The following is a 27,391-nucleotide window of genomic DNA, read 5'->3' as shown; positions in this document are numbered from 1 at the left end:
GTTGGTGTGCAGATTGCTGTAAGATAAATCCTTCTGCTATCATTTTGTCCATTGAATTGAGTAGCCATGCTTGAATCATGTAATCATTTCTCAACCATTTCTGCAACTCTTCTGAATCTGATGGAGGTCTGACAGTTTTGTCATTAATGAATGTCAATTTATTTTTAGCACCCAAGGCTAACCTAATACCTCGATTCTAGGTGAGAAAATTATCTCCATTAAGCTTATGAGCTCCAAGATTTTCATCAGGTTGATCTCCTGAACCTAAGAAGTACTTATCTGTATAACCTACAAGGTTATTTTGAGGTTGTGAAACTGAATTATGTGAGGTTTCTGTCATCTTGACAACACTTGTTAATGGAAGCACAACAAAATGCAAGAATAAACTTGACAAATTGTTACTGGAGAATGAATTCAGATAGTAATTTGTAAGAAAATCAACTTAAAATGTTGATTTAGATCAAATTCAGACAATATTTGCAGAAAATCAACTCAGATTGTTGATTTGGATCAAAACAAAAACAAAAGTTTTCTGGAGTTTAGTTCAGAATTGATTGAAATCAATCATCAAAATCAAAAAATTTTGATCAGATACCATGTGGAGATAATCATGTTATCTCAGAGAGAAGAAGAGAGAATTCTGTAGAAGAAAACGAATTTTATGCAAACTTTTAAATGATTTACAGCCTACAAGAAACTATATATATATACAAGTAGAAAAACTAAAAGAATGTAGAAGAAGTAATGTAACAAACTAACTAACTTCTAACAACTTACACAGCTCATCAATTGAGCAATAATAGACAACAGACACCAGTAACAAACAATTGATGCATAACAGAAGCTCCCTGATCTACAGTAGGCTATGTTAAAATGTCTTATTCCGAGATTTCCTTCTTCCTCAAGATGCTTCTATGTCCATTGTTTTTTTCCAAAGCTTCTTATTCATAAAAATTGTTTCATTTCAAAGCTCCTCTAATATATTCCTTTTTTCTATTTCTAGAACATACGTGATTGACCTTGTCAATAACAGGAATGAACAATATTTTTCGGCCACTAAAGGTCATACAATCCCTAAATCCAAATATATTATAATTGGGCTTTAATTAAAAGTATCCGCCAAAAAAAGAAAGATAAAAGTACGCGAGTAGGTTAAGTTAAAATTATTTCTATCCCTTTTCTTCTTCCTCTAAATATAGCCACTGCTTCCTCAAAAGCTTTCGGATATTCATGATGGTTATTGCTTCCTTTCAAAACTCCTCTTTCAATGGATTCATTTTTTCATCTCTCAGATATCCCTGATTGACCTAGCTCGCTTATGATGGGGAGGAAGAATATTTTTCACCACTAGAGGATGTCAAGGGTTTTGCATTCTTCTTGAAGAAATTCAATCTAATTAATCTAGATATTATAACTAAAAATTAAGGTAATTCATCTCATAGACTAAACTCTCATAAACCCCATTTCCCAAAATAAACTTAATATCTTTAATTTTGTAACAGAAAATTGATTAAAACTATTCTTAGATTTTGGTAACTGATAATTGGATTTTACGTTTCCTACATTACGCCCATTCATTGCCCCTAATTATTAAAATTAATACAATTTTAACGCTTAGCTTTATTGCTTCAGTTTTGTACTACATCGATTTATTATTAATCTATTTACTTTGTAATTTGACATTATTCACATACTTTACATTGACTATTGTTTACCTAAGGAAAAACAATATACATGTGGGATCTTTTTAGATATGTCTCATCATAATTTTTAATTGTAAACTTTTATAATTTTACTTGTTCATAATTAAATATATTAATGGTCAAAGTTTTATATTTGTATAGATTGAAAAGAAACAGATATAGCAATCGTTTAAGATATAACCAACTCCTATGAATCATCCAATTTTTATATCGAAGAGCATATGGTTTTTGAAACTCCTCTTTTAATGAATTCATTCTTTTCATCTCTGAAACACCCTTGATTGACCTAGCTCGCTTATGACGAGGAGGACGAATATTTTTCACCACTAGAGGATGTCAAAAGTTTTGCATTCTTCTTGAATAAATTCAATCTAATTAATCCAGATATTATAACTAAAAATTAAGGTAATTCATCTCATAGACTACTCTCTCATAAACCCTATTTACTAAATTAAACTTAATATCTTTAATTTTGTAACTAAAGATTGATTAGATTTATTCCTTACATTTTGGTAACTGAAAATTGGAGTTCAGTTCCCTACTTTACGCCCTTCATTTCCCCTAATTATTGAAATTAATACAATTTTAATGCTTAGCTTCATTGCTTCAGTTTTGTATTACATCGGTTTATTATTGATCTGATTCACTTTGTATATTGACATTGTTCACATGCTTTACGTTCACTATCGTTTACCTAAGGAAAACATAGTCATGTGGGATCTTGTTAGATATGTCTCATCACAATTTTCAAATGTCAACTTTTTATAATTTTTCTTGTTCGTAATCAAATATATTAATGGTCAAAGTTTTATGTTGGCAAACGTAAAAGTGTATAGATTAAAATGAAATAGATGTAGTAACTATCTAAGATATAACCAACTTTTATAAATCATCCAATTTGTTTTATCAAAGAGCATATTGTTTTCCGGAAATTGAGAGTTACTTCATATTTAGGCCGACAATTGTCATTGTTGATTGAATTGCTTTTGTGTGTGTGTGTTTTTTTTAGTCAGAAAGAAAGAAACTAGGGAGGAACCCAATTAACAGGCCACCCTAAAGCATCCTTACGGATGATTTTGAAAAAAGCAATATTAGGAGATTCAAACCAATAACAGAGATTAGAAGTAGAATGGCCATGATTTGCCATCCAGTTGGCAGCATAATTAGCTTCTTTAAAAACATGTTGAATATTATAATTATCAAATTTTCTAAGATCTTCTGCTGCATCATTAATAAGAGCATTAATTGACCAAGGAATTTTCCAGATTCTTTTGATAACTTGAATAACCGAGAGATTATCACCCTCAATAGTAATATTTCTAGCTCCCAGAAAGATAGCTCCCCTAATACCTTCTCTTAGACCTCAGGCCTCAGCTAGATTATCAGCGATGGCATTAGCACCCACCACTAAGCACAAGATTCCCCACAATATCTCTAATAACAAAGCCATACGCAGTGCTACTATTCTGCAACTTGGAACCATCAAAATTAAGTTTGACAAAATTAAGAGGGGGGACCAAATAATATTTGGCCTAGGCTTTTTAGAGTCTTTAACAACTTGTTGACTACTATCCAAACTAGAAGAATTGCTTTTGTGTGTATATTGTGATTGAAAAAATATATCCAAATTTTTTAATGATACTTTTAAATATATATAATTTCAAACTACAAGCACCTTTGTATACATAAACTTGTATTTGGGCCCAAGAGTCACCCTGGGTTAGTTTTGTTTTCCAAATTTGATATTGTATTTTTTTTTCATTTTCATTAAAATATATTAAGGAAAACTCAACATTTAAAAGGTACAAATATGATATGTGGACACTTAAAGCATGAATAAAAGTTGGTTGAGATGGTAATTGTGTCATGTATAATAGCAAGAGGTCCTGGGTTTAAATCTTGTTGCAAGTTAATTTTACTTTTGTTAATTGACAATTGACATGACTTATGTACACATTGAACAATTCTAATGGAGTAACAGAGGTGCCACGTGGCATGTATACATTGTCACGCATGCCTTTTAATATATTTGTATAGATTAATGTTTCACTAAATTCAAAAAAATAATATCAATTACATACAATAATACAGGACATCACGAGACCAAGAAGTAATTTAGATCTCATTATTAGTCTCTATCCAAAATCGTATTCCCTCTCTTCTTTATTATTTTTTTTTCATAATAAGGTTGAACATAAATAATGAGATCAAAATTTTATGTTCAGCATGGCTTGCACCCCATTTGTTACATAAAAGCAAGTCGAGCTCCGTAAGATAGGCTAACCAAAGTACTATTGTCTATCCAAATATCTCAAGCTACTTCGACAAAAAATGTACTCCACCCGTAACTCCCTTATTTTTTCCATATGGTTTAGAATAAGTCTTTTTGCTTTTGGACTAATTTTGACCGAATTAAGCTAAATTGAAATGAATAAACCTAGATCGAACTAAAAAATAAGTCTTTGTCATGAACAATTTGTTCATAATTGTTAGAAACTAGGTAAAGCTCCTCTCCTCAAAAAAAAAAAAAAAAAAAAAAAAAAAAAAAAAAAAAGAACTAGGTAAAACTCATCCTACATGTAAGGATTATCAACAAACCCTTCAAAAGTTGTGTTTGCTTCCCCCAGCTATTCTAAACATAATTTATTAGAATTGACTGAACTTGAATTTACCTTTATGTTTACGCCTAATTAAACCTCATTAATTTTGATTTTACCTTATATGTACACCTAATGCAACTTGATCAGACCTATAAGTTATTTATTTAAGTTGAATGAATATATCCTAAAAGTGCATACAAGGCTACAATAGTATCAGAAGATAAAGTATTAATTTGTTTCTCAATTATCCTTCCCTTTGCTCCACTTCATTTTTCACTAGCTTGTCCCAACTCTTGCCCAAACCCTGTTATTATATTTCAAAACATTATTAACCCAATGTCTCAATATTATCTGTTACTTTTTACCTATATTTTTATTTATTTATTTGAAGTATTTTGAACTTACATTTAAAAGAAACAAAATGATAAGCGGAAAAAGAAATCTCAAAAACGAAAGGCCTTTTCTGGTCCCCCCTGAGCCGGGGGGTGCTTGCGGGGAGGGTGTGCCACGACGAAACAAGGGAATGAAAGGCCATAGTCCACACTTTTTTGCATCAGTTCAGCTTAAATTCACATATGTAATCTTCACGCTTACTTCGTTAATTGTTTTGTGGAGATTTTTCCAATTCAATTCATACGATTTCAGGCACCATTGTAATTGCTCTAGATGGTTTCAAATTTCAATCTCACAGACAACTAAAACTACTTGCATAGACTTTCAACTATAATGTTAATTGCACATGCATTCACATATGATGATATGACAGTCGGTACAATCTATCCAATTGCAAGAGTAAATGTCCTACAAACTATGAACTGTTTTAAACATTAAAAAAATCTCTTGCAGCATATTGATACATCAGAGATACAGGCATACAAATCATCCAAGTCCATCAATGTACAATATAATCGACTTGGTGTTTAAATGAATGAAAGATCTGAATGATGTGAATTTTAATGGTACAAAAGAAATGGGATACACTCAAACATGGGCAAATATAAGCTACTCTTCTTACAATCTTACACAAACGACAAAAAAGCTATTACCTGCGTCTTCTCGTTCTGTATGAAGAAATGGTAATAGTATACGGAAAGTTTGTAATGGTATATGAAAAGGGTGTAATGTACATGGTACTTATAGTTTATATTTTCTCCAAGATTTTTTTACCCTCCTGCACTTTTGGTTTCACTTCTTGAAGATTCTTCAAGAAAACTGACCATGAAGATCAGTCTACCCTGCCTCCTCAAACTTCTACCTATTTGTCAAAGATAAAACCTGTACAAATACCAAAGATGAAGCACGCCAACTGCAATGTACAATACCGTTGATGAATTTGAACACTCCAAAGCTAAACGCGTGATCAAATTGAAGTGCTGGATATATATGTAAAGGAATTATGGAACGAGGAACAGCCAAGTCAACGGCCCCACTCAGCCATATCCTGCAGCAACAGACATCAATATTAGAAATAAAATTTGTGACATTGAATTATAGATCTTTAAGGTTTTCAATGCTACTAATGAAATTGCATAGTATATTGGCATGTTGACAAATTAGTTCTCATGTCCATTGAACATCTACAATGGAAAGAGATAGGGAGCAAATGGACAGGGCTGGACAATACAATTCTCTATTTGAATCACATAATAGCTAATCATACTGACACCCTACGGCTGTGGCGCTATGCATCAAGGGAAGATCAGTATATTTGAAACAAAGAACTGTTACTTGCCTCTTCCAGTCTCAATTGGCTCAATGCTGCATTCATTCTGAGGTCAATCACAATATCTTCATTTTCCACTTCAGCATTAGTAAATGTAAGGGCCCGCTGTAACTTTCTAGGAGAGAACACCTCAACCTCCACATCATATATTGCAGTGACAGGTCGATGGTCAGACAACTTATGTTCAGACCTTCCATAGCTAAGCAGCTTCAATCCTTTTCCAAATGAGAGTATGCGGTCACACCTAAAAAGCAAAGAATTCAATACTGTATTATGAAACAATTTATCTCAGACAATTTAAGGCTATATTTAGAGTACAGCTTCTTACTGTTGGCATTCAGAACTTGGCATCTTAGGCCATGTTCTTTTATGTAAAACAGAAACATACTGATAGTAATCAGTAAACATCAGATTTGATGAGCAAAATCAGTTTCAATAACAGCGATCCCGTTATATATATATATATATATATATATATATATATATATATATATATATATATATAACTTAGTAAATTGCATAAGAGGAAAACAGTAGACTTTTGGGGAAAAAAACAGTTTAAATCAGCAAAGATCAATTAAGATCAGTAAAGTTAAGATTTAGTCTGCACAAAAAAGTTTAACCAGTAGAAATTAGGTGAAGAGAACAAGACTTTTAACTAGACAGCCAACCTGAACTAAGACATGTATGAAAATGAAGGTGGAAAGATTGGCACTAAGCTCATGGAAACAACTATTGTTTACACAGAATCTTCGCCTCAAAACTATACCACATCGATTGACCCCCTCTTAGAAGATTGTATAATGACGGCCATGATTTGGTGGGAGATGATATAACACCTCTATTTGCTAATAATTGATAAAAACAATAAAAAGTTGAACAAGGAGATGGAAAAGCCCAAAGGGAAAGAAAAATATGGGGGGAGACTACAAATGAAAGTTTGGTAGAACTCCTAGCTCTTCAATCCCTCAAAACCCTAGTTTTGTCTATCAATCTGAAGGTTTCAAAGCTTTTTAAGGGAATGGTACCCCCAATGTTTATCAGATTTCGTGTTAATGTTCACAATATATATTCTTTGTCTCTGTAATGAAGAGCTTGACTACCCATAAATTGGATTTTATCCCTCTGCTCATGAGAATTTGAAGTCCATATCTTTCGCTTCTCTACTACTTGTTGGTCTACTACATATTGGTTCATTGATTGGGATCGATACAGTTCCACCGCATAATTGAGTTCTTCAATCTCCATTCTTCATATCCAATCAGTTGAATCAGATTATGGTGAAGTACAAAACTATAACAGATCGATAAACCCTCTCATGGAAGGTTGTATAATGAAGCATCAATGTGATAAAGGGAATGCAAGGGTGTTAGATTTCATCTACAAGGATTATTGTTTTTATTGGAAGAGGATTTGATTTGACTCAATTTGATAGATATTAGTTATGTATAAATTTCAATTAATAATTTAACTTTGATTTCAAAAATATTAGAAGTTCACAGAAATTGGGACGACCATTAGACTAATTTATAATTTATGTGGAACTGATAAGACTTGGAGAAGAGAGCACTGTGCACCCCATGTAAAGGGGGGGATGGGGGGGGGGGAGGAAAGAAAAGGAAGTGGAGCAAAATAGAAAAAGCTAAAGCCAAAACAGCATGATCGTAAAAGGCAGAACTTTTAATACAAATGATAATAGATTGCTTACCATGCAGGGGTACGTCTCCCCACCTTCGGATCTTCTCCATAATAATCATCGGAATTCATCTCATATTTGTAAGTTGGTGGAAAATTTAATATACCTTCAGACCATCCATCAAATGCACGGCCTTTTTTAAACTCTCTCATAAGCTGCAGTTGCAAGTGCCACCATATCAAAAGTTATGACAACGGTATGGACTTTTCAACAAAAGAAGTTAATCTACTTATCTTATGCCAAGTACAATTTGATATTGCATAATTTGTTTTAAAATGAGCAGCGACAATTTCCATTGTACATCAATCAGGACTTCGATGCATATTCTTAGAACACAGTGTTCCCGGAAACATAATAGACTAGCTGGGATTTCGCAACTTTGTGAAAGGGATTACAAAACCCCATTATATAGATATGTATCAATTCACAGGCATAAAGCTGGTTACAGAAATATTAGCACAACCAAACTTGTTTAAGTATGTTTTAGTTAAGAGTCTTGCATCTTCTATTGAACTAGAGAAATTCAAATCATACTGTCAAGTCTATTTTTCTAGTTCTCTATTACTCTATCTGGTGCACTTAAAAAGATGCAGGGAAGAGATTTAGTTTGACATATCATTTACAATCATTATCTTACATTTTTGGTGAATATTACTTTAGCACCTTGCTATAATTACTTGCTAGATGGTTCGGCTCTACCTTGCTTTTCTTCTCTGTTTCCATGCACTTCACATGACAATTATTCAGACATATACTCTCTGTTTATATAAAATTAGGACATCTGCTTTTGCACATGAACTAAGGAAAAAAATGCAAAAGGTAGAGAGAAGATTAAAAGTAGGGAAAAGGTGAACAAGGTAGAGAGGATGAGAGTAAAAGAAAGAGAGATGGTGAGACAACCTATTAAGGAAAAGAAGTCAAATGTCCAATCTGGTAAGTGTTTCTTAATCTTATGTCGATCCATGTCATATTATGTGACTAACAAGAAGGGTTTCCTTAATGCTTGCAGAAATAGATTCGTTTTGCAGTGCAAACTGATGAAGAACCTCTCTGCAATCAAAAAGGTAGTCCTGACTCAACTCTCCAAAACCCAACAAAGCACAAACATCAATTTGTAAAAACAAATTTTTTCACACAATATTTCATTCACTCCCTAAAAGCCTAAAGAGAGGCCTACAAACGTAAAAGTAATAATTTCTTTGTGGGTAGGTAGTATATCATCTGTATAAATCTCATCAAACCAGAACCAGAAAAGATATTTCTGCAGTCTCAAGAAATCTCTAAATGCTAATCCCTGAATTCGCATCTTATTCTGTCATAGATAGTACCAAAATGTTTGCATCATTGAGTTTCTTCCATACCACTATTTAACGACACATCACTAACAAAAAGTGTTAATGACAGTGTTATCTTCCTGACTGGTCTGACAGGGTGTGACAGGATAAGTGATGACTACGCAGTTCAATTCACTTCACAAACTTGAAGAAACTAAATATCCAATTTCAGTTCTACTTGAGCTCAACAATCTTATGAGCTCCCATTTACGCTTTTTTTACCAACGGGTCAACAAGATACAACCTTACGGCACATTCTGCTTTAGGAGATGATGTTTTTTCAGATGTCATGAACTGATCATCACAGCCATACTATAAAATTGATCCTTATTGACTCTGATACAATACTAAAAGTCAGCATTTGGGACACTCGCAGACATGACATTCTCATCGAGATAATCAACACAAATGAATGCAGAAAACTAAATTTTTTTGACTTTATAACAAGCATGTTCTCTTAGATCTGAATAAGAGAGCTAGTAGAAAGCCTCAACACAAGCTATGTAAAACATGCCAGATCCTATGTTGGCAAGGAGGAAAAACAAATTTTGTTTTTCCAAAAAAAATAAAATAAGCAAAAGGACTAAGGCTAAACACATTTGGAGTAATCCAAAACGCAGTTAGTGCTTATACGTTTGCAATTACTAAGTGCAGGACTGGTCAGAAGTGGCCCCACCAACGATAGAGTATAAGCCTTTAACTGGCCAAACAACTACAAATTAGTATGGTATCGTGCGTCAGTTTTCAATGTGATATTAAACTCATAAAGTGCACATTTCAAAAGAGTTGGACTTGGACATCTACACATATAAGTTTCGACAAAGTAATAAGGGAGTAATTTATCTGAGCTGATACCTGATCATATTCAGCCAATCCGGACCAGTCTTTTCCGGATATTAGTTGCCGTGTCTGGTCATATGACAAGTTGATGCGATAGTTCAAATCACCAAGCCAAATTATTCTCCTGAAAAAATAAACATACAGCTAATGTCATGTTCGGAACAACCAGAGAACTTTGAACAGCCTTCTTCAGGAGAAAGAAAATGATCAATTGCTGAAAATCAAGAAGTGTCAATAAACAGAGCTTACTCATGATCATAAATGCTCTTGGGAACTCCAAGACCTGATTCAGTGCGAAAATATGTCCTCCGGTGTATTTCATTCACATCAGCATTTCGTTTTATTTGCTCAGCTTCTTTTTCTCCAGATGTTAGATGAGTACATATGAAGCAGAAAAGAGTCTGATATATAGACATGCTGATCGAAACTGCTCCCTAAAAAATAATCATTTTTTAATTATTCCCAGACAATGAAATATGAAGTATATATTGAGAAATAGGAGACATGATTAAAGTAGATACAATTATATAAGACATGAAAGGCAAAGCATTCCTTTTTTGCCTTGTGTAGGAAAAAGAATTTATCAATACACAAAATAACTACACGGCAAGAACAGACAAATAGAAATCTAAGAGTTTATTTAAATTAAGAAGAATGTGAGAAAGAATTCCTAGACATGTTGAAACTATGAACAGAACATAGCAACTAGAATACTAGATCATTCATGACACAGCAGATTGGGGATGCTTAATGTCCGACCTCACATGGTTCGTCATCAGGATTTTCAGTAATTTATTAAGATGGGGAAGACATTATAGAAAAATAAAATGAAAAAGATCTACGTGGTACTGGTACCCCTATGTTTTAACATTTTCTAAGCTGCACTTCCAATGTTTTTTCCATCCAAGTACCCTTGAAATTTGTGTGAGTTCTAGGCTGTACCCCTCCATTAGTCAGCGTTAATGTTTCCGTTTATTTTCTTGTTGTTAGTGCTTACACTTACATTAAAAGGGAGAGAAATTCTTCGCCTGAAAAAGGTTGGACACTACGAAGCTACTTGAAAATCTTATCACACTGAGTACCACATAGAATGGTTTCGACTTCCGCAAACCGAATTTAACAATTTCAAACTGGTGAATTTAAGCCGAAATTTCGGCCGAACCAACCATGACAAGGCAATTTCGGCCGCGTTTCCTTTATTTCCCGTATCAAGACGCTACTTTTCATATTTTTCTTTTCTAGAGATTCCCATTGCTCCCTACACCTCCCTCCAACAATGACATAAATCAACATAAAAAAATATAGATAGAGAAAAGAAGAGGCAAGCAAACAACAATCACGAACCTATGTTGGATAGGCGGAAAAAGTAAAAAAAAAAAAAAAAAAAAAAAAACAAATGCTATATAAGTTATTCTATAATATAGTGCAAATAAAGTATGATAAACTGTGATGTGGTCCTTGTTGAACATATCTGTTCCCACGAAATCACAGTCGTTTCCTAAATCGTGACTAAAACCGTATATTCGAACCATGGGAATACCATATAGAAAAGCCCAAAATAAAAAATAAACGGAATCTCAATAGACATAGTAGAGAGCGGTCAAAAGAAGCAATAGAACTCCACTTGAGTAAGAGCCTCTTAGACAATTCATTAGGCTATGCTTGTAAACAACATCACCATTTGACACATTAAAACATAACTAAATCCTTGATTATATATCTGGAACATGGAACAAGCAGATTCAAAGCAGTTGAAGGTTATGCAAAGGAGCAATCTTAATTCTAAGAAACAATAGCACCATGGTCTTACCAATACTAGAGAGACATGCAAAAGACACACATCTAAATCTGTTCTATAGTAACATCACTATGGGGTAAACACTGAGTACATAAGAAAAACAAATTCGTAAATGAAGCTTCTTGATTAGATTTTTGTGCACCAAATGCTATTACAATTCAGAGTCTCAAATGGAAGAGACGAGAGGAGTGAATAACTGAATTTCGGCATAAATTTAGTTATAAATGACTTTATCAGACATTTCCAAGAACAGAATGAAGCCACCACTAATAACCACAGATTGAGTTAGGAGGCAATAGAAAAGATGAACAAGAAGAAGGATCAATCAAAGAAAACAGACAGACCTTATTACCAATATATCCCATTACACCAACACCAACAGTAGACACCTTCAGGTTCTGAATATGTTTGCGCAAGTCTTTGCGAACCCATATTGTGAGGAAAATTCCAACCATTTGCTTACTTGCTATCCTCACATATTCAGGTTTCCTTCTACGCTGTATAAGTGATTCAAGATCAAGTTCTGCAAGTGCAGCAGCATCTGACAGTGTCTTGTTATCACCAGTTATCCTGAAAGAATCGTATGCCCTAAATGATTCGTCCTTTTTAAAAGATTTTGTGGACTTAAAACTATATGGTCTCTCCAAAATACGTTGAGCTAACAAATCGAGGGGTGGCTCAGGCCAACTCAGACCAATCCTTTCTGTTCCACTTAGAGTTTTGTTTAACTTCATAGTCACTGGATTCTTGATGAATTCATCAACTAAATTCCCTGATGGAAAGCAGCGTAATCTATCCAACCTCTTTGGACAAGAAAATTGCTTCCTTAAATTCTTTTCGCCTTCATCATTTGAAACTTCCTGATACTTGAATATTCCATCACCACTGACCAGTTTGTCCCTTACTTCATAGAATCCAATGGGATCCTCATCCAAAGGATACACTTCTTCCTCCCCTTCACTATCAGAACCAAGTGATATATGATCCTCCAGATCAGGGACATCATCTGCCGGCTTGAACTTTGATGGAGAGGGGGGATCACTGTAGCTTTTATAGCCCTTTTTTGCAGGAACTCTACCAAGTGTATCTCGAATGATATTTTCCCATTCGAAGATTGGTCGCTTATCTTCAGCTCCTAATATGTTTCCAGCATTTAGTGGTACAATTTCCTGGAAACTTCATAAAAGAAAATTTCTTGCGATCAATATAAATCTATATTCAACTGTAAAAAAGAGTCAATCCAAGGATTATTAGTACAGCAAGCCAAGGAGAGAGAAAATCATGCTTTTCAATTAAATACTTATGTGTCGCGAAAAGAAGCATAAGATATATAGTACGCAAGTAGTCTGAAGGTAGCTTTATATAACTCTAGGAAGATAGTAAGAAACTAAGAAACATCATAAGAAATCAGAGAGATAGCAACAAGATTACAATTACTGTGCAGATGCTTACCCTAGAACATAGATGTCAGACGGATCATTGATGTTTACCCATTCCTCAATATCTAGATCAGCAGGAGGATGTTTTCCACCAACATTCCATGTCCCAACACATACTCTACAAGCCATAAGGAAAGAACTTAGCAAACCTTGCCCACAATAAAGAAACAATAGCTTTCACTATGCTAATTTGATTAGAATATCAATAACATAACAGATACCTGATTTCTTTTTTATGTATGTATTGTGCCCTATGAGTTTCAGAGTTTCGCCTTCTTAATCGTGGTAGGTTGTCTGAAATTGAGATGTACTGAGTGTGAGAAGACATAAAAGGAACGATGCAATACATTGACATTATTCATATTTCATAATATTATTCAATGTCGAAGTAACAACGTATTAGCCATGTCTTATGAATTTCTTGAGCATCTTATTTGTGAGAGCTAATTAGTGAATTGGATGTCATTGAATTTTAGAATACACAGTGTGTAAAACACAACCCTATTGACATAAAACACAACCCACACATCAGCAAAGATAAACATGAAGAAACATTTACATATTTATGTTCCTGTTATCACACAAATACCTACACATTTATTTATCTATTATCACACCCCTGCACACGTGAGAAGGGTGAAACTCCATATATAGAGAGGAAGGGAGACCCTTGGTAAAGATGTTGGCGCGCTATGAGCCAGTACGGACATGTAACATGCTTGACCAAGGGAAACCTTCTTCACAAACAAATTGGATATCCATTTCTACATAATTGGAGCATTGACACTTGACCAGGGTGAGAGGAGAGGTAAACCACACTCACAAAGGGCCTGTTTAAGGCCAAAAAGGGACTCCCTGAGGCGGCATACATGGTGTGGTGCTAATGAGTCAAGAATAGTCTGGGCTGAAACATATAATATGTCTCTATGAATTCCCATGTGAGAAGGTGTAATTGATGTCAAGCTAATGAAGAACCCAAGAAAGAATGAGAGTGAGATGCACTGTCTGATATGGTCGTCGTTTTCACTTATCTACTGGACTATAATAGTGCAAATTTAACATGTGCCGAAGAGCCACATACACCAAATTCTATTGGCATCTGAGGAGCTTTGCACTAGTAAAGGCGGGAATAGAAGCAGGAAGAGCCTCGGCTTAGTAGCAAGGGGAACCACGGAGGGATTGTTAATGTAGTCCATGATATTGTAGGGTCAGTGTTTCACACAGTGGCTTGGACAATTTGGCCTGTTGGAAAACAATGTTTTAATGTTGTCCATCATTGAGTAGGGTGCATGGAAGTAGCAGGCTGGTGCATGTATTGGCAGTGAGAGATCATTGAGTAAGGTGCATGGAGGTATTAGGCTGGTCTCTTACCTATAAGAGAAGTAGCACACACAACTTGAGAGAAGAGGAGGGTGAAGGATATTTTAAGCTTCCTAGTTGTAGTATCCTTCTTGGTTATAGGCTTGTAACTTCCTAGTCAAGTCAGTTTAGTTTGTTTTCTTTCACTTTTACTATATATATATAAATAAATAATTGCTACGCCATTTTCAATAAACGCGTGATAGAATTTCCGCAAACACAAGTTTTAAACAAAGGGAACTTAGTGGATAATGTTAACTAGTGAATTGTCCCTAATTGGGAGATACATAGTGTGTACTATAACAAAACCCTGTTGAGTGTTGACATAGGAAACCTAATTCTGTAGAAATTAGGTTATGGTATATACAAACAATTATCTACATGTGTTTTCTTTTTTGTAGTTTACATGTCTTTGACAAAGGAATACCTTTGGACAGTATCTTAACATGACACACTGTATCATAGCGAAACAAGCACTACACATTGTGCGTCTATATCTATTAGAAAAAGTCTTATCCGTCTTGTCACATCCATCACCTACTAAGAGTATTTTACACACATGACCAACCATATTAAATGCTACCAAATTAGTTTTTTTTCCCTTACTATTTAAAACGCTGGAATTTATCTTGTCTCGTTGTCAGACATATACCCAACACCATAAAAGGACCTGAATACTTGGGAATGATCCTCAAACAGAGCTCCCTATGTCCAAAAAGTTGGTATTATACTTTTAGAACAGTAAAAAAAGGGAATATCATTTGTTATACTGTTTCCTTTAACAGTTAACAGGGTGATGTTTGTCACTTAGTTTAAGTTTCATTTAATCAAGACAGCTTTAAGCATATGTCCATATAATAAGACGGCAAGAGTTGGGAACTTTGACCATATTTTCACTTTTAACCAAAAGTGAAAACAGTGAAAAGGACGATCCATCTCAATTCTCAGCCAAGAGTTGCAGAATCTGAGCAACAAAACTCCATATAGTGAATTAGCTGTAACTGCAATGGACTCAGAGACTTTTGCCATTTTATACTGCTTCCATTTCTTCCCTCACCATTTTTACTTGGTACATCTAACAAAGATACTCCGAATTAATAGATACAACTTACAAGTACTTTTTTGGCATGTGATTCCCGTTTTATTTAAACCCATTTTATCTTTTTTTTTGTCATTTAATTGTACTAATAAAGTTGTCTCTAACATTCTGCACATGTTATCTCTTAAAAAATTGTGTTAGACCACAATGTAGCAAGTAATACAAGACCCGAAATCATAATACGTCGTCTTTTTTTTTTTAACATGTTCCACTTTCAAAATAACGGAATACTAGGCGATTTCTGGAGGAGAGAGAAAGAGACAAAAAAATAAAAATAAAAAGTCTCATGTGAACATGTGATAGGAAAAAAATAGAGAAAAGTTATTACCCAAAATAAATGTGTAACATCTAATTTAAAACTTCCTAAAAGAAACAAAAAATATATAAAAAACGGAAGAAGTACTTGAAACCAAACCGGAACTTATGGGAAAATTATTTACTTCCTCCGTTTCATAATATTCGCTACACTTTCTATTGTAGGAAATTTCACATTACTAAATTCTCTCTATCCCTCTCCTCTCACATAGAACCCTTTTCTTTTTATTCTCTACCTCTCTTTTCTCCAAAAATTGCCTAAGATCCCGTGAATTGAGAAGTGTAGCGAGTAAATGAAACGGAGAAAGTATGTACCAACCTACTTTTTCAATCTCGCATCAATAAAATGAAAAAAAATACAGTCAAAGTAGAAAAGGTTAACTTAACTAGAAAAGGATGTTTTGAGTAAAAGTGGATTTACATATAACCAACCCTAAATGCTAAGATTGCTAACAGTAAGCATTAAATAAAGATATCAGCTAAGATAAAATTCGTTTACAAATTCATCATAATATCACATATCGATCGATCGATGTTATTAATATATACTTTGTTTTTTTTATCTGTTTATATATTTCGTATTTATTACTTAATATTTCCATATGTAGGTAGGTTTTTATAATCACATAAATATCATTTCACTTTTACCCAAATAAGCATTAAATATGATTGTCACATCCACCCTTCATAGAACAGACAGTAAAAAGTTATAGTATAAATCTACCTTTACGAAAGGTAAATACATATAAGCATTAAATACATTTCCGAAACCTTGGATAAAATTCATAGTACCTTCGGGTTCTAGATCACCAGTGAAATTCCTGTCCTTGTTGTTGTTGTTGTTGTTGTTGCTGTCCTCGTCATCATCGTCGTTGCGGTCATCTTCATCATCATCAATGTCGTCGACATCAGTGTCGGCGCTGAAATCAGAATCCTTAGAAGAGATGTTGAGCCATTTTCGAAGAACAACCCTGGGCCACAACAGCTGCAGGCAGGTGCAACCCAAACAACATATTTCAGCCCAACTACTTCTACTACTGCCATTGCTTCTACGTCTCTCTTCATTTCTCTACAGTTTTTTTGTTTTACCAATTTCAATCATCAAACTTTTCACATCTCAATTCTTATTTTTTCTTTCTTCTTAATTTGACTTAAACTCATGAATAATTACCTCAAAATTGACCATAATTATGAGCTCTATTTCAACTTTCAAGCTAAGCAAGAAAGAGGAGAGAGAAAGGAGAGAGAGAAGTACCTCAAGTGATCGACGCCGAGTGTGACGTGGCTGCATCCTGGAGAACTAGAGACCCATAGAATTGTTTTTAGAGTAATAGAGGAGAGAGATACAAGTTTTAAGTGGTGGAGGAAGATAACCACCAATAGTCCAATTCAACACAAATTAACCGCTTTTATGCCTTTATAATACCCAATTTTAATTATGCAATTTCTGAGCCTAATCTCTTTTAGGAGTATAAGATATCATGTAGGGACCCAAGAATCAAGATGAGTTTTTTCTCTATTTAATTGTTGTAAAACATTTTCAAATAATTACATTAATTTTAATATTTGTTATTAAGTTACAATAATAATAAGAAGAAGTATGTGATTATTTGGAAACTCTATTACTAATATAAACACTATAATTAGGGAATCAAGTGAAATGTTCGTGTTAGTTATGTTTTCCAATAGATTTATTATCTACTTTACAATATATTTTACCTTAGAATATATATGATATTAAAATATATGCACAATATAATAGTATAACTTAAATAATGGTTAATGGTTAACCGAAAAACTGTGCCGAAAAACGGTTAACCGCTTAGGCGGTAACCGTCTAAACGGTTAAGGTTCGCAAAAAGAGCGAACATAAACTTTTGATTACCGAATCGAAATATTGTTTTGAGACGGTTAACCACCCATAAACACCCCTAGTATTAGCTGTGTTTGTGTTTGTTTCCTACCTACAAAGGTTGCCTATGAGTTCATATGTTTGCGTTAGAGGCGATCATTTTGGCCCGGCCCGGCCCGTTTTTTGGCCGGGTTTTGGGCAGAATTTTTCGGCCCGCGGGCCGGGCTCGGCCCGGCCGCCCGTATATTTTTTTGGCTTTAGGCGGGCTTTGGGCAAGCCAAAAACGACTTTTTAGTCTATTTTTTGGCCCGGCCCGTTTTGGCCTACAAAAGCCCGCTAACTTAGGCCCGAAATATCGGGCTTTGGACACAAAAATTCGACCCGAATTTAGGCCCAGCCCGACCAATGGGTAAATTTTTTTGGCCGCGGCGCGACCCGGCCCATGATCACCTCTAGTTTGTGTACTACTTGTGAACAACCTCGGTCAAATGTGGACATAGCTCATTTGATAGGTAAATGAACAAGCTCAATGAAAAATTCTAAGATCATTTAGTAAATAATCAAAACTCAAACATATTTGTGTCCAACCCGTTAATATTTAGCAAACCACTTATTTGATACTTGCACCTTTTTGAAAAATTAAAATAAATCACTTTGTTAGGATTTCTTTTGGTTTTTTAGGAGTAAATCAATAAATCATTTTGGTAAACTATCATGTGCTTATATACTTAGTTGTTGGTATTTCCCTCTGATAAACTAAAGCTTAATGTTAACTAAAAAAAGAAAAAGATGAGAGAGAAAGTTAGAGAGAGAAGCTCTAACCAACAGCCTCAGCCCCTTAGTTCTATCAGAAACCCTAGAAAATCGATCTTAGTTCCGCGAAAATTTTCGCTTCAATTCTTAGCCTTTGATTGGGACTTAATTTTGAGAGTAATCATTATTCTTCTTCAGTCAGTTAATATCCTCTGTAATCAATTGCGAGTGGGTGAAGTACAGACTACCCCTATGCAAATTAGGGCTAGGTCTGCGGCTGAATTAGGTTTGCGATTATCTAAATTAGTTAGTTGGCGTGTTATTGAAGCAGTAAATGCAGTTTTTTTTGCTTGTTTGCTTAATTATATCCTTAATTGCCAGTTTCTTTGGCTGAGGTGGCTCATTTTTAGGGGTTTCAAGTTCAAATTAGGGTTGAGGTGTTGGTTTTGTCAGATGAGTGAAGTGATGGTTCAGTTCTCTGCTAGTGTATTAAATGCGATTCTTAATGTCTTTGTTTCTTTTTTCATCATTATCTGGGGTTTTTGGGGGTGTTTTTTGTATCTTTCCAGTTAGATTTCTTGATGTTATTGGATTTTTATCCATTAATTTGGTTCTCGCATTTAATGCGATTGGAAAAGTCCCTACTCAGGTATGGATTCATAGCTCTTTATTTTGGTTTTCCGGAGAAATTTGGGTATATAAAAGGCAAGTCTTTGTTATATCCACTTCTTCTTTCTCTGTCAATTGCTATTTGTCTTATTGATATTTTTATATCTAGATTCAAAAAAGTTTGGCAATAGTTTAATCTCTCTGTTGTGGTTTTGTGTGAGGATGCAATCGTTCAAGGAAGCTTTACTTTCTGAAGAGCATGGCCAGTTCCAGAATGTTGCTGAGGGTGCTCTGGTACCTGATGAGATGGCTGCAGTTCCATCTCCTAGTCCTGCTTCTCTGTATGTAAGTGACCCTCCGGGTCCCCCAACTTTTCCTGAAGCTATTATATTAGATGAATTATCTCAAGTTAAGCAAGATATTGATGATCTTTCAAAAACTTGTTTAGTTGGTAAGATGTTGGGTGCTGTTGTTGATTTGAGGACTATTATGTTTAGAACAAAAGCTGATTGGCAATTCTGTAAGGGTGATATAGAATACCTATATATGGGTAATAACTGGGTTATGATTAAATTTGCTAATCCTGGTGATTTGTTTCTTGTATGGTCTGAAAGACCTTGGCATGTGCAAGGTGAGTTGTTTGTTGTTTACCCCTGGAAGCCTCATTTTGATCCACATGTGGAGGAAATTAAGTATGTGGACTTGTGGGTAAGGATTCCTAGATTTCCTGCTGAGTTGCTTAACTTTGATTCCATAGCCAATCTGTTAGCTGCTAACAATATAGGTGCTTTGATTAGAGTGGATACTCGTTCAATTTTAAAGCATAAGATAAGATTTGCTCGTGCATGTGTTAGGGTAGATATTACTGAGCCTCTGTTGGAATATGCTGAAGTTACTAGAGCTGGTGGTGTGAAATGTGGTTATGTTATATGGTATGAGGACTTTTCTGTTGGATGTTCATTTTGTGGTTGTGATGATCACAGTATTGATGACTGTTTGATTCTATCCCTCCTCCTCAAAGAAGTAAAGTGATGTTAATGAAACATCCAAAAAAGCAATGGCTTGCTGAGTTCATTCAAGGTGCTACTAGGCTAGCTAAGCCTCTTACCACTGCTGAGCAAGCTTTAGTGGTAGAGGCTAGGCCTAAACACATTGTTAGACCTCCTCTTCTTCTGCTACTCCTCAAAAAGTTTGTTCCAAAGAAAAAGTTCCCTGGAAAGTCATTTACAGGAAAGAAAAATGTTGTGCTGGTGCTGGTATCTCTTTAGAGAACCTGTTGTTCAGTCCATCCTACAGTTGCTGCCTTATCATTGCCTTCTCAGGCTGGGAAAGGTAAGGGGGTGATGTTGCCACCCTGTTATAGAAGTGGATTCCTCTGATGATGATTGTGAGTCTGTGATGCCTTCAGTTATCCCTCCTTCTTCTGGTTGTCTAGTAAGTACTACTGCTAAGCAGTATGAGCATGATGCTCTGGTGCCTCCTGGTGCTATGACCCTCCTCCCTCCCTTAGTCAATGATGAATCTGTCAAGTCCCCAATTTCTCTTTAAGGGTTATTTATCCTGCTGAGCTGTTAGAATGTGGTTTTATTCTGATGCTGATGGTTTCATGGATGATGAGAATGTTTTATATGCTGAGGAAGGTGTCCTATCTGGTATTGTTGAGACACATATTCCTGGAAGAAATGTTCATCTGGGGGCTATGTTTCTCAGCAAGATGCTCTTTCACTCTCTCCATTCTGAGACCTCAATCATTAAGCAGATTGAGGGGATGAGAGTTGAAGGGGCTAGTATCAAGGACTCCATGTCAGCTTCTAGTTCAGCTAAGAGAAGGAAGATGGATTCAGATGAAGAGTCGTCTACAACCAACCTGAAGAGGGGAAGGACCTAGTCAGGTTCTTCTCTTTCCCACTGCCATGTTATGAATATTAGTTTTTGGAATGCTAGAGGATGTAAAAGACCTCTACTGTTGGAGGAAGTAAAAGTTTTTTGTAAGTTAAATAATGTTCAGGTCATGATGCTTTGTGAAACCAAAACCTCTTCCCCCCCTACGGAGGCTTTCACTAGGTTTTGTGGGTTTCACCATCATGACTTCATCCCTTCTTTTGGAATGGCAGGTGGCATGTGGGTTTTTTGGAAGGATGTTCCTAGTCATCCATTTCTATTTACTATTGATGCTAAGTTTGACCGGTTTATGGTTTGTAATATAAATGTGTTGGCAATGAATATTTCTTTTAAGCTTATCTTTATTTATGCTCCTCCAAATAAAAATCTCAAATTACAATTTTGGGAAGAGTTAATTAGTACTATTCTGCGAATAACAGGGCCTTATATAGTATTAGGTGACTTCAATGAATTAAGTTCTAGTAGTGATAAAGTAGGAGGTGCGAACTTTTCATTTGCAAGATTGAATTATATGAATAGACTCTTTTCGGAAGTGGAATGTATTGAATTACCATATTTTGGCCAAGGCTTCACCTGGAAAAAAAAAAAGGTGTGGGCCTGGTAATATTATGGAAAGGTTAGATAAAGGAGTAGCTAATTTAGATTTTTTAAATTTATTCCCTAATGTGAAAGTACAACATCATGTGTTTACATCCTCAGATCATTGCCAAGTATCTGTTAAGTTAGATATACTCCAAGGTAGGAAATCTCCCCCTTTTAGATTTGATAAAGCTTGAACTACTCGAAAAGATTTTGAAGTAATTATTAAAAAGGCTTGGTCAACGAGATCTAACGGCTCATATATGTTCTGTTTCACGAAAAAATGTAAGTCGTTAAAAGAAAAAGCAAAGAATTGGTCTTCGACCAGATTTGGTAATATACTCCGTCAATTAAAAACGGTTGAATCTAAGCTAAAGTGTATTCAAGAAAACCTTGTGGTAAATCCCAATTGTCCTTATCTTGCTGCCAAATTAAATAAGTTTCTTTTGAAACAGGTTAGGCTGTTAGAGTTCCAAGAATTATATTGGAAGACTAAAGCAAAATCAAATCATCTCAAGCTTAGTGATTCAAATACTAAGTATTATCATGCTTGTGCGTCAATTAGAAGAAATCGAAATATAATATCTTCCATTGAGGATGATAATGGTGTTTCTTTATCGGATCCAAAGCAACTTGAAAATTGTTTTACAAATGCTTTTGTACAACGGTTTACGTCTAATCAAGAGTGTGATTTTGATGCAAATATAGACTTCTCTCTGTTAGAGGCTATCATCTCAGAGGAGGATAATCTGAATCTTTGTTCTGAGATTAGTGTCGACGAAATAAAAATCGTTGTTTTTGAGTTAGCTCCTGACAAAGCCCCGGGCCCAGATGGTTTCCCGCCATATTTTTTCCAAAAGTATTGGTCTCTAGTAGGTAATTCGGTCTGTAATGCAGTAAGAGCTTTTTTCTTTTCAGGGAAGCTTTTAAAAGAAGTCAATCACACCTTTATTACTTTAATCCCTAAAGTGGAAGCTCCTTCCAATCCGAATCAGTTTCGTCCTATAAGTCTTTGTTCTACAATCTACAAAGTTATTGCTAAGATTATGGCTTCGAGGTTGAAAAATGTATTAGGAAAAATTATTCATCCTATGCAGGGTGCTTTTGTCCCTGAAAGACTTATTCAAGATAATGTATTACTAGATCATGAAGTGTTTCATTCTTTTAAGAAGAAATCAGGGAAACAAGGGTGGTTAGCTATTAAATTAGATATGGAAAAAGCTTATGATCGACTAGAATGGAGCTTTATCTTTGCAGTGTTTAAGAAATTAGGTTTTTGTGACCGATGGGTTGGCTGGATGAAGGAATGTATTTCCTCAGTTTCATTCTCTGTTCTTGTTAATGGGATCCCTGGAGATGTGTTCTATCCTTCTAGGGGGATCCGTCAGGGGGACCCGCTTTCTCCTTATATCTTTATTCTGTGTCCAGAAATTCTTGCGAGGCAACTTCACTCAGCTAGCAGAGAGGGGGCTAAACTAGTAGGTGTCTCTTTGGGTCACTCTCGTGTTAAAATTCCTTTTCTAACGTTTGCAGATGACACTATGATTTTTGCAAAAGCTTCTATTGATAGTTGTAATGAAATCAAGGGAATCCTGGATAGTTACTGTAGAATGTCTGGTCAGTTAGTTAATTATAATAAGTCAGCTTATCAGTGTTCTCCCAATACTGAGCCTAATCTTGCAGCTTCCTTTGCTTCTATTCTTCGTATGGGTGAAGCTCGATCTTTGGGTAAATATTTGGGTTGTCCCATTATTGATAGTAAGGTTACAAATAACACTTTTGGGGATATTCAGGAAAAGGTCCAAGTTCAGCTCTCCAAGTGGAAAGCCAATTCTTTATCTCAAGCCGGCCGCACGATTCTTATTCAATCTAACCTAGCAACTAAGGCTAACTATCAGATGCAGTGTTTTTTATTGCCATCTCATATAGTGGAGACTCTGGATAAAAGTTACCGTAATTTTTTCTGGAATAAATCTTCAGTGTCTAAATCTCCTAACCTTATCGGTTGGGATAGGATCTGCAGACCAAAGAAGAATGGGGGTCTTGGGTTGAGAAAGGCCAGAGTAATGAACATGGCCCTGCAGTTTAAATTACTTTGGAAAATTTTAGTATGTCCTGGTAACTTATGGGTTAATTTGGTGGTTAAAAAGTATATGAAGAATGCTGGCCTGTTTGATTATAGGGTTAAAGCTAATGCTTCGTGGCAGTGGCGCAACCTCATGTCTTTGAGGAAAAAGTTTAAGAATGGTCTGCGTTGGGTAGTGGGTGGGGGGGATAAGATCTCCTTTTGGTACGACAATTGGGTGTTTCAGTATCCAATATGTTCAGTATGTCCGGTTCTCAGGGGTTCAGAGTCTCTGGTTGTAGAGCACTTTATCACTCAGGATTTCCAGTGGGATGTTTCGAGACTGAGGGAGTTGGTCTCGGCGGAGGTTTGTTTGGCAATTTGTAACATTTTTATTCCTAGGCATCCTTTGGAGGATAAGTGTGTGGGCTCTTTCGCCCGATGGGTGCTATTCTGTTAAATCGGGTGTGTAGTTGCTCCAAGGTTCAGGGCCTGAGGTTGGTCCTTCTCATAATGTTTCTTTCTTGTGGATTTGGAGCCTCCAGGTTCCTCCTAAAATTAAGTTTTTTCTTTGGAAAATTTGTAATAATGGGCTTCCAACAAAAAAGAGGCTAGAGGTGAGTCATGTTTTCCTTCCGCTTGAATGTGTATTTTGTAATCATCCTTCGGAAGATCTTCTTCATCTTTTTGTGGAATGCCCCTTTTGTATCGATGTTTTCGATATGTTAGGGACTAGGTTTGGGTGGCCTTCTCTCCCTTGCAATCCAGAGGGCCTTGTTTTTATTGATTGGCTTTGTGCTTTAAATAAAAGCAGGACGTTGAGTGAGATAGCGAAAATAGCTACAACTTGGTGGTTCGTTTGGTATGCGAGGAATGGTATCTCCTTTAGAGATGATGCTTTATCTATTGTTAGTGTTTGTTGGATGATTAAAAACTTTGTGGATCGGTGTGCGGAGGACCCTTTAGTGGTTGATCCTTCGCATCATCGTAGTAGTTTGCAGCTTAGGCCTCCTAAGCTCTCGAGGTTGAATATCAGTTGGGTTGCCCCCCCGGTGGGTTTTTTTAAGCTCAATTTTGATGGGTCGAAATTAAATGATGGTTCGGCTGCATTAGGGTTTGTTATTAGAAATGAGGTAGGAGATATCAAGCTCTGTGGTGCTAGATCCATAACAGATGATTCGTCTATTTTGGTGGCTGAAGCTTGGGCTCTCAGAGAAGGCATAATTGGTGCTAAAATGTTGGGGATTGATAAGTTAGTGCTTGAAGGGGGATAACCTTAGTGTTATTCAAGCTATTAAGCGTATTTGGAAAATTTCGTGGTCTATTCATTCTCTTATTTTGGATGCAGGGGAAGATCTGAAGAGTTTTGCGGAGGTTAGTATCAACCATGGAGTTCGGGAAGGGAATGCTGCAGCAGATTGGATGGCTCACCGTGGTCATGATTGTTCTAATTTAACTTATTGGTTCGATTCTCCTGATAACAATTTCTCTGTAATCATCCGAATGGATGCTTTAGGGTGGCCCATTTCCTGGGATCCTCCCTAGTGGTTGTTTTCTGTTTAAAATATATATATATATATATATATACTTAGTTGTTGGTTGTTTTCCTTGTAAATTGAAGATATACGTACTTGGTAGTTGGGCTATATATATATTGTTTGGATTCGTACATATTGAACTCTTAGCTTTATTTTTTAGTTTTTGAGAGGTATTGAACTCTTAGCTTTTCGTGTACGTTTTGATATCTAATTAGAATTGTTGCTTCAATCTTCAAGATACAACTGAAGTTGCAAGGCTCATCCATCAAACCAAACTTATTTACCATTTTACTTGAGTTGAGGCTTAGCTTAAGCTTGAAATGTAACCGAGTATCTAGAGGTGATGTCAATACTATTAGGTTACACCATTTAAAATGGAAGATCCGTACCTGAATTATCATGAATGAGGTAATTATAATTCAGACTTAAAGTTGATCTCACCGTATCAAATATGCAACCTGTATAGAAAATAATGCAATACAAGTTATTGCTAGATCATGAAAATTAATTGACAATAAAGTGAACTATATCACTTGCTTGTAGCAAAGGTAAATATAGCAATCGAACCAACCAAACCAGATAACTAAAACAATCAAAATTGATTGGTTTTACTTGACAAACTAATTGACAATATATAGATTAAATTATAACGGAAATCACTCTAAACATCGCCGTGTACGAAACCAGATGAGACATAGCCTAAGTATGACCCTAAACCAAAACAAAATTAAAACCTTTTTCTATCCATAAATTCTGGAGTAGCAAGTCTGCAAGTGTGTTGGTGAAGACGGTAGATCAGAACGTGTTGACATCAATCTTCCTATATGAGTTTGTATGGGTGTGATTCTTATAAAAAAAATTACCCAAGGTCAATTTTTACTGCCTTTCAAATATTAATTTCAACATTGTAATAAACACATTCTTTCTTTTCTTTTTTTTTTTTAAATGAAACATTGGGTGATTATATAAAGAAAAACATAATCAAGTGGGATCTTGTTAGATTCGTCTCGATGCATATAAATTATAATTTTTTTTATACTTTTTACGTGTGTATAATTAAAGATATTAATGATTAAAAAAACATGTTGGATTGCGTGAAAAAACAAACGTTTCATTTAAAACAGAGTGGAGGAAGTATTAATCTTGTCTTTCTAATATGACACCTCAAATTAATATTTAATGATTAGTAACTTTTAAAAAAAAATTAATGTACAACCATAGGACGATAGTTTAGGGAAGGGAAGGTAAAGGTAGGGAGGGTACAATGATTATACAACATTCACGATATTTGCCGTCTGTATTTACCGTATACTACCTATATATACATATTTTTTCCTTCTCCCTCCTCTACTTCTCCTTCCTCTTTTTTAACCTATCATAACCATCCCCAACCACCATTGCCACAACCACCCCAGCTCCAACCTCCCCACATCCATCCCCATACCCACCCCATTGCCTCTGCACAGCACATCCCTCCACACCGTCTGCTTCCCAACACCTGCTGCATATATAACAACCCCCACCCTCTCCCCCCCCCCACTCCAAATGCTTGATGCATGTAGTCCGTAAAGCCCTAGTCACCCACCCTGCAACAACGTCCCAAACCCCCCCTCCCCCATCCACATCCCCTCTTTTTCTTCTTCCTCCTCGCTCCTTCTCCTTCCTCCTTCCTCCTTCCTTGCCCTTCTTTGAAGCTCAACACCAACCCCCCTTCCTTTCTTCTTCTTCCTTCTCATACTACACTCCCAAAAAAATTCACAGTTCACATGAAATCGAATCGAAATTTTTGTTTCCACAATGGTGGAACCGACCATTTTTTCAGTTCGTTCCAACATGTATGGTGGAAACGTGAACAGTTTTGGTTTCTCCAAAGGTGGAACCAAATTATTTTGTGTCACTATAATAGAAGCGGGAAAAAATGGTCGGTTAAACGGAAAAATGGTAAGAATACTGTTAAAAAAAATCTAAAATTTCATACTTTTGAGGTAAAAGGTAAATAAAAAATACAGGCGCTAAATAGCAAGATCCTTATTCAAAAATCTATAGCATTTGGCAAGGAAAAGAGAGAATTTTGAAGAAAAAAAAAAGGTAAGAAGACAAATCCTCTAAGTTACCCTTGGACAAGACCTCCATCCAAATGCCTATTACAAGGCACATATCCTTATTCTCAAACTTCAAACGCATACT

The 27,391-nt window shown here is 35.5% G+C and overlaps 1 protein-coding gene across 3 annotated transcripts in view; it reads right to left on the bottom strand.

The window, feature by feature from the left end:
- Positions 1–5,100: 5,100 nt before the first annotated feature.
- Positions 5,101–27,391, bottom strand: part of LOC104896285 (type IV inositol polyphosphate 5-phosphatase 3) — a 37,831-nt gene continuing 15,540 nt past the window's right edge. For 2 of the 3 annotated variants that reach the window (XM_019249406.3, XM_057393175.1), the window contains 11 exons: positions 25,594–25,662; positions 17,162–17,206; positions 16,699–16,975; positions 13,355–13,427; positions 13,147–13,251; positions 12,039–12,870; positions 10,146–10,330; positions 9,912–10,020; positions 7,735–7,877; positions 6,036–6,270; positions 5,101–5,744 (listed from right to left, as the gene is read on the bottom strand). In XM_019249406.3, the coding sequence (XP_019104951.2) occupies positions 5,721–5,744; positions 6,036–6,270; positions 7,735–7,877; positions 9,912–10,020; positions 10,146–10,330; positions 12,039–12,870; positions 13,147–13,251; positions 13,355–13,427; positions 16,699–16,975; positions 17,162–17,206; positions 25,594–25,605 (2,040 nt within the window). In that variant the 5' untranslated portion in view covers positions 25,606–25,662 and the 3' untranslated portion in view covers positions 5,101–5,720. The remainder of the gene's footprint in view (positions 5,745–6,035; positions 6,271–7,734; positions 7,878–9,911; positions 10,021–10,145; positions 10,331–12,038; positions 12,871–13,146; positions 13,252–13,354; positions 13,428–16,698; positions 16,976–17,161; positions 17,207–25,593; positions 25,663–27,391) is intronic. The other variant, XM_010683015.4, reaches the window with a different exon arrangement.

The sequence above is a fragment of the Beta vulgaris genome, chromosome 1 (genome assembly GCF_026745355.1).
Source record: "Beta vulgaris subsp. vulgaris cultivar EL10 chromosome 1, EL10.2, whole genome shotgun sequence".
Taxonomy (NCBI): domain Eukaryota; kingdom Viridiplantae; phylum Streptophyta; class Magnoliopsida; order Caryophyllales; family Amaranthaceae; genus Beta; species Beta vulgaris.
Note: the sequence above shows the minus strand (reverse complement) of the source record. Positions and strands in the feature narration are given on the sequence as shown.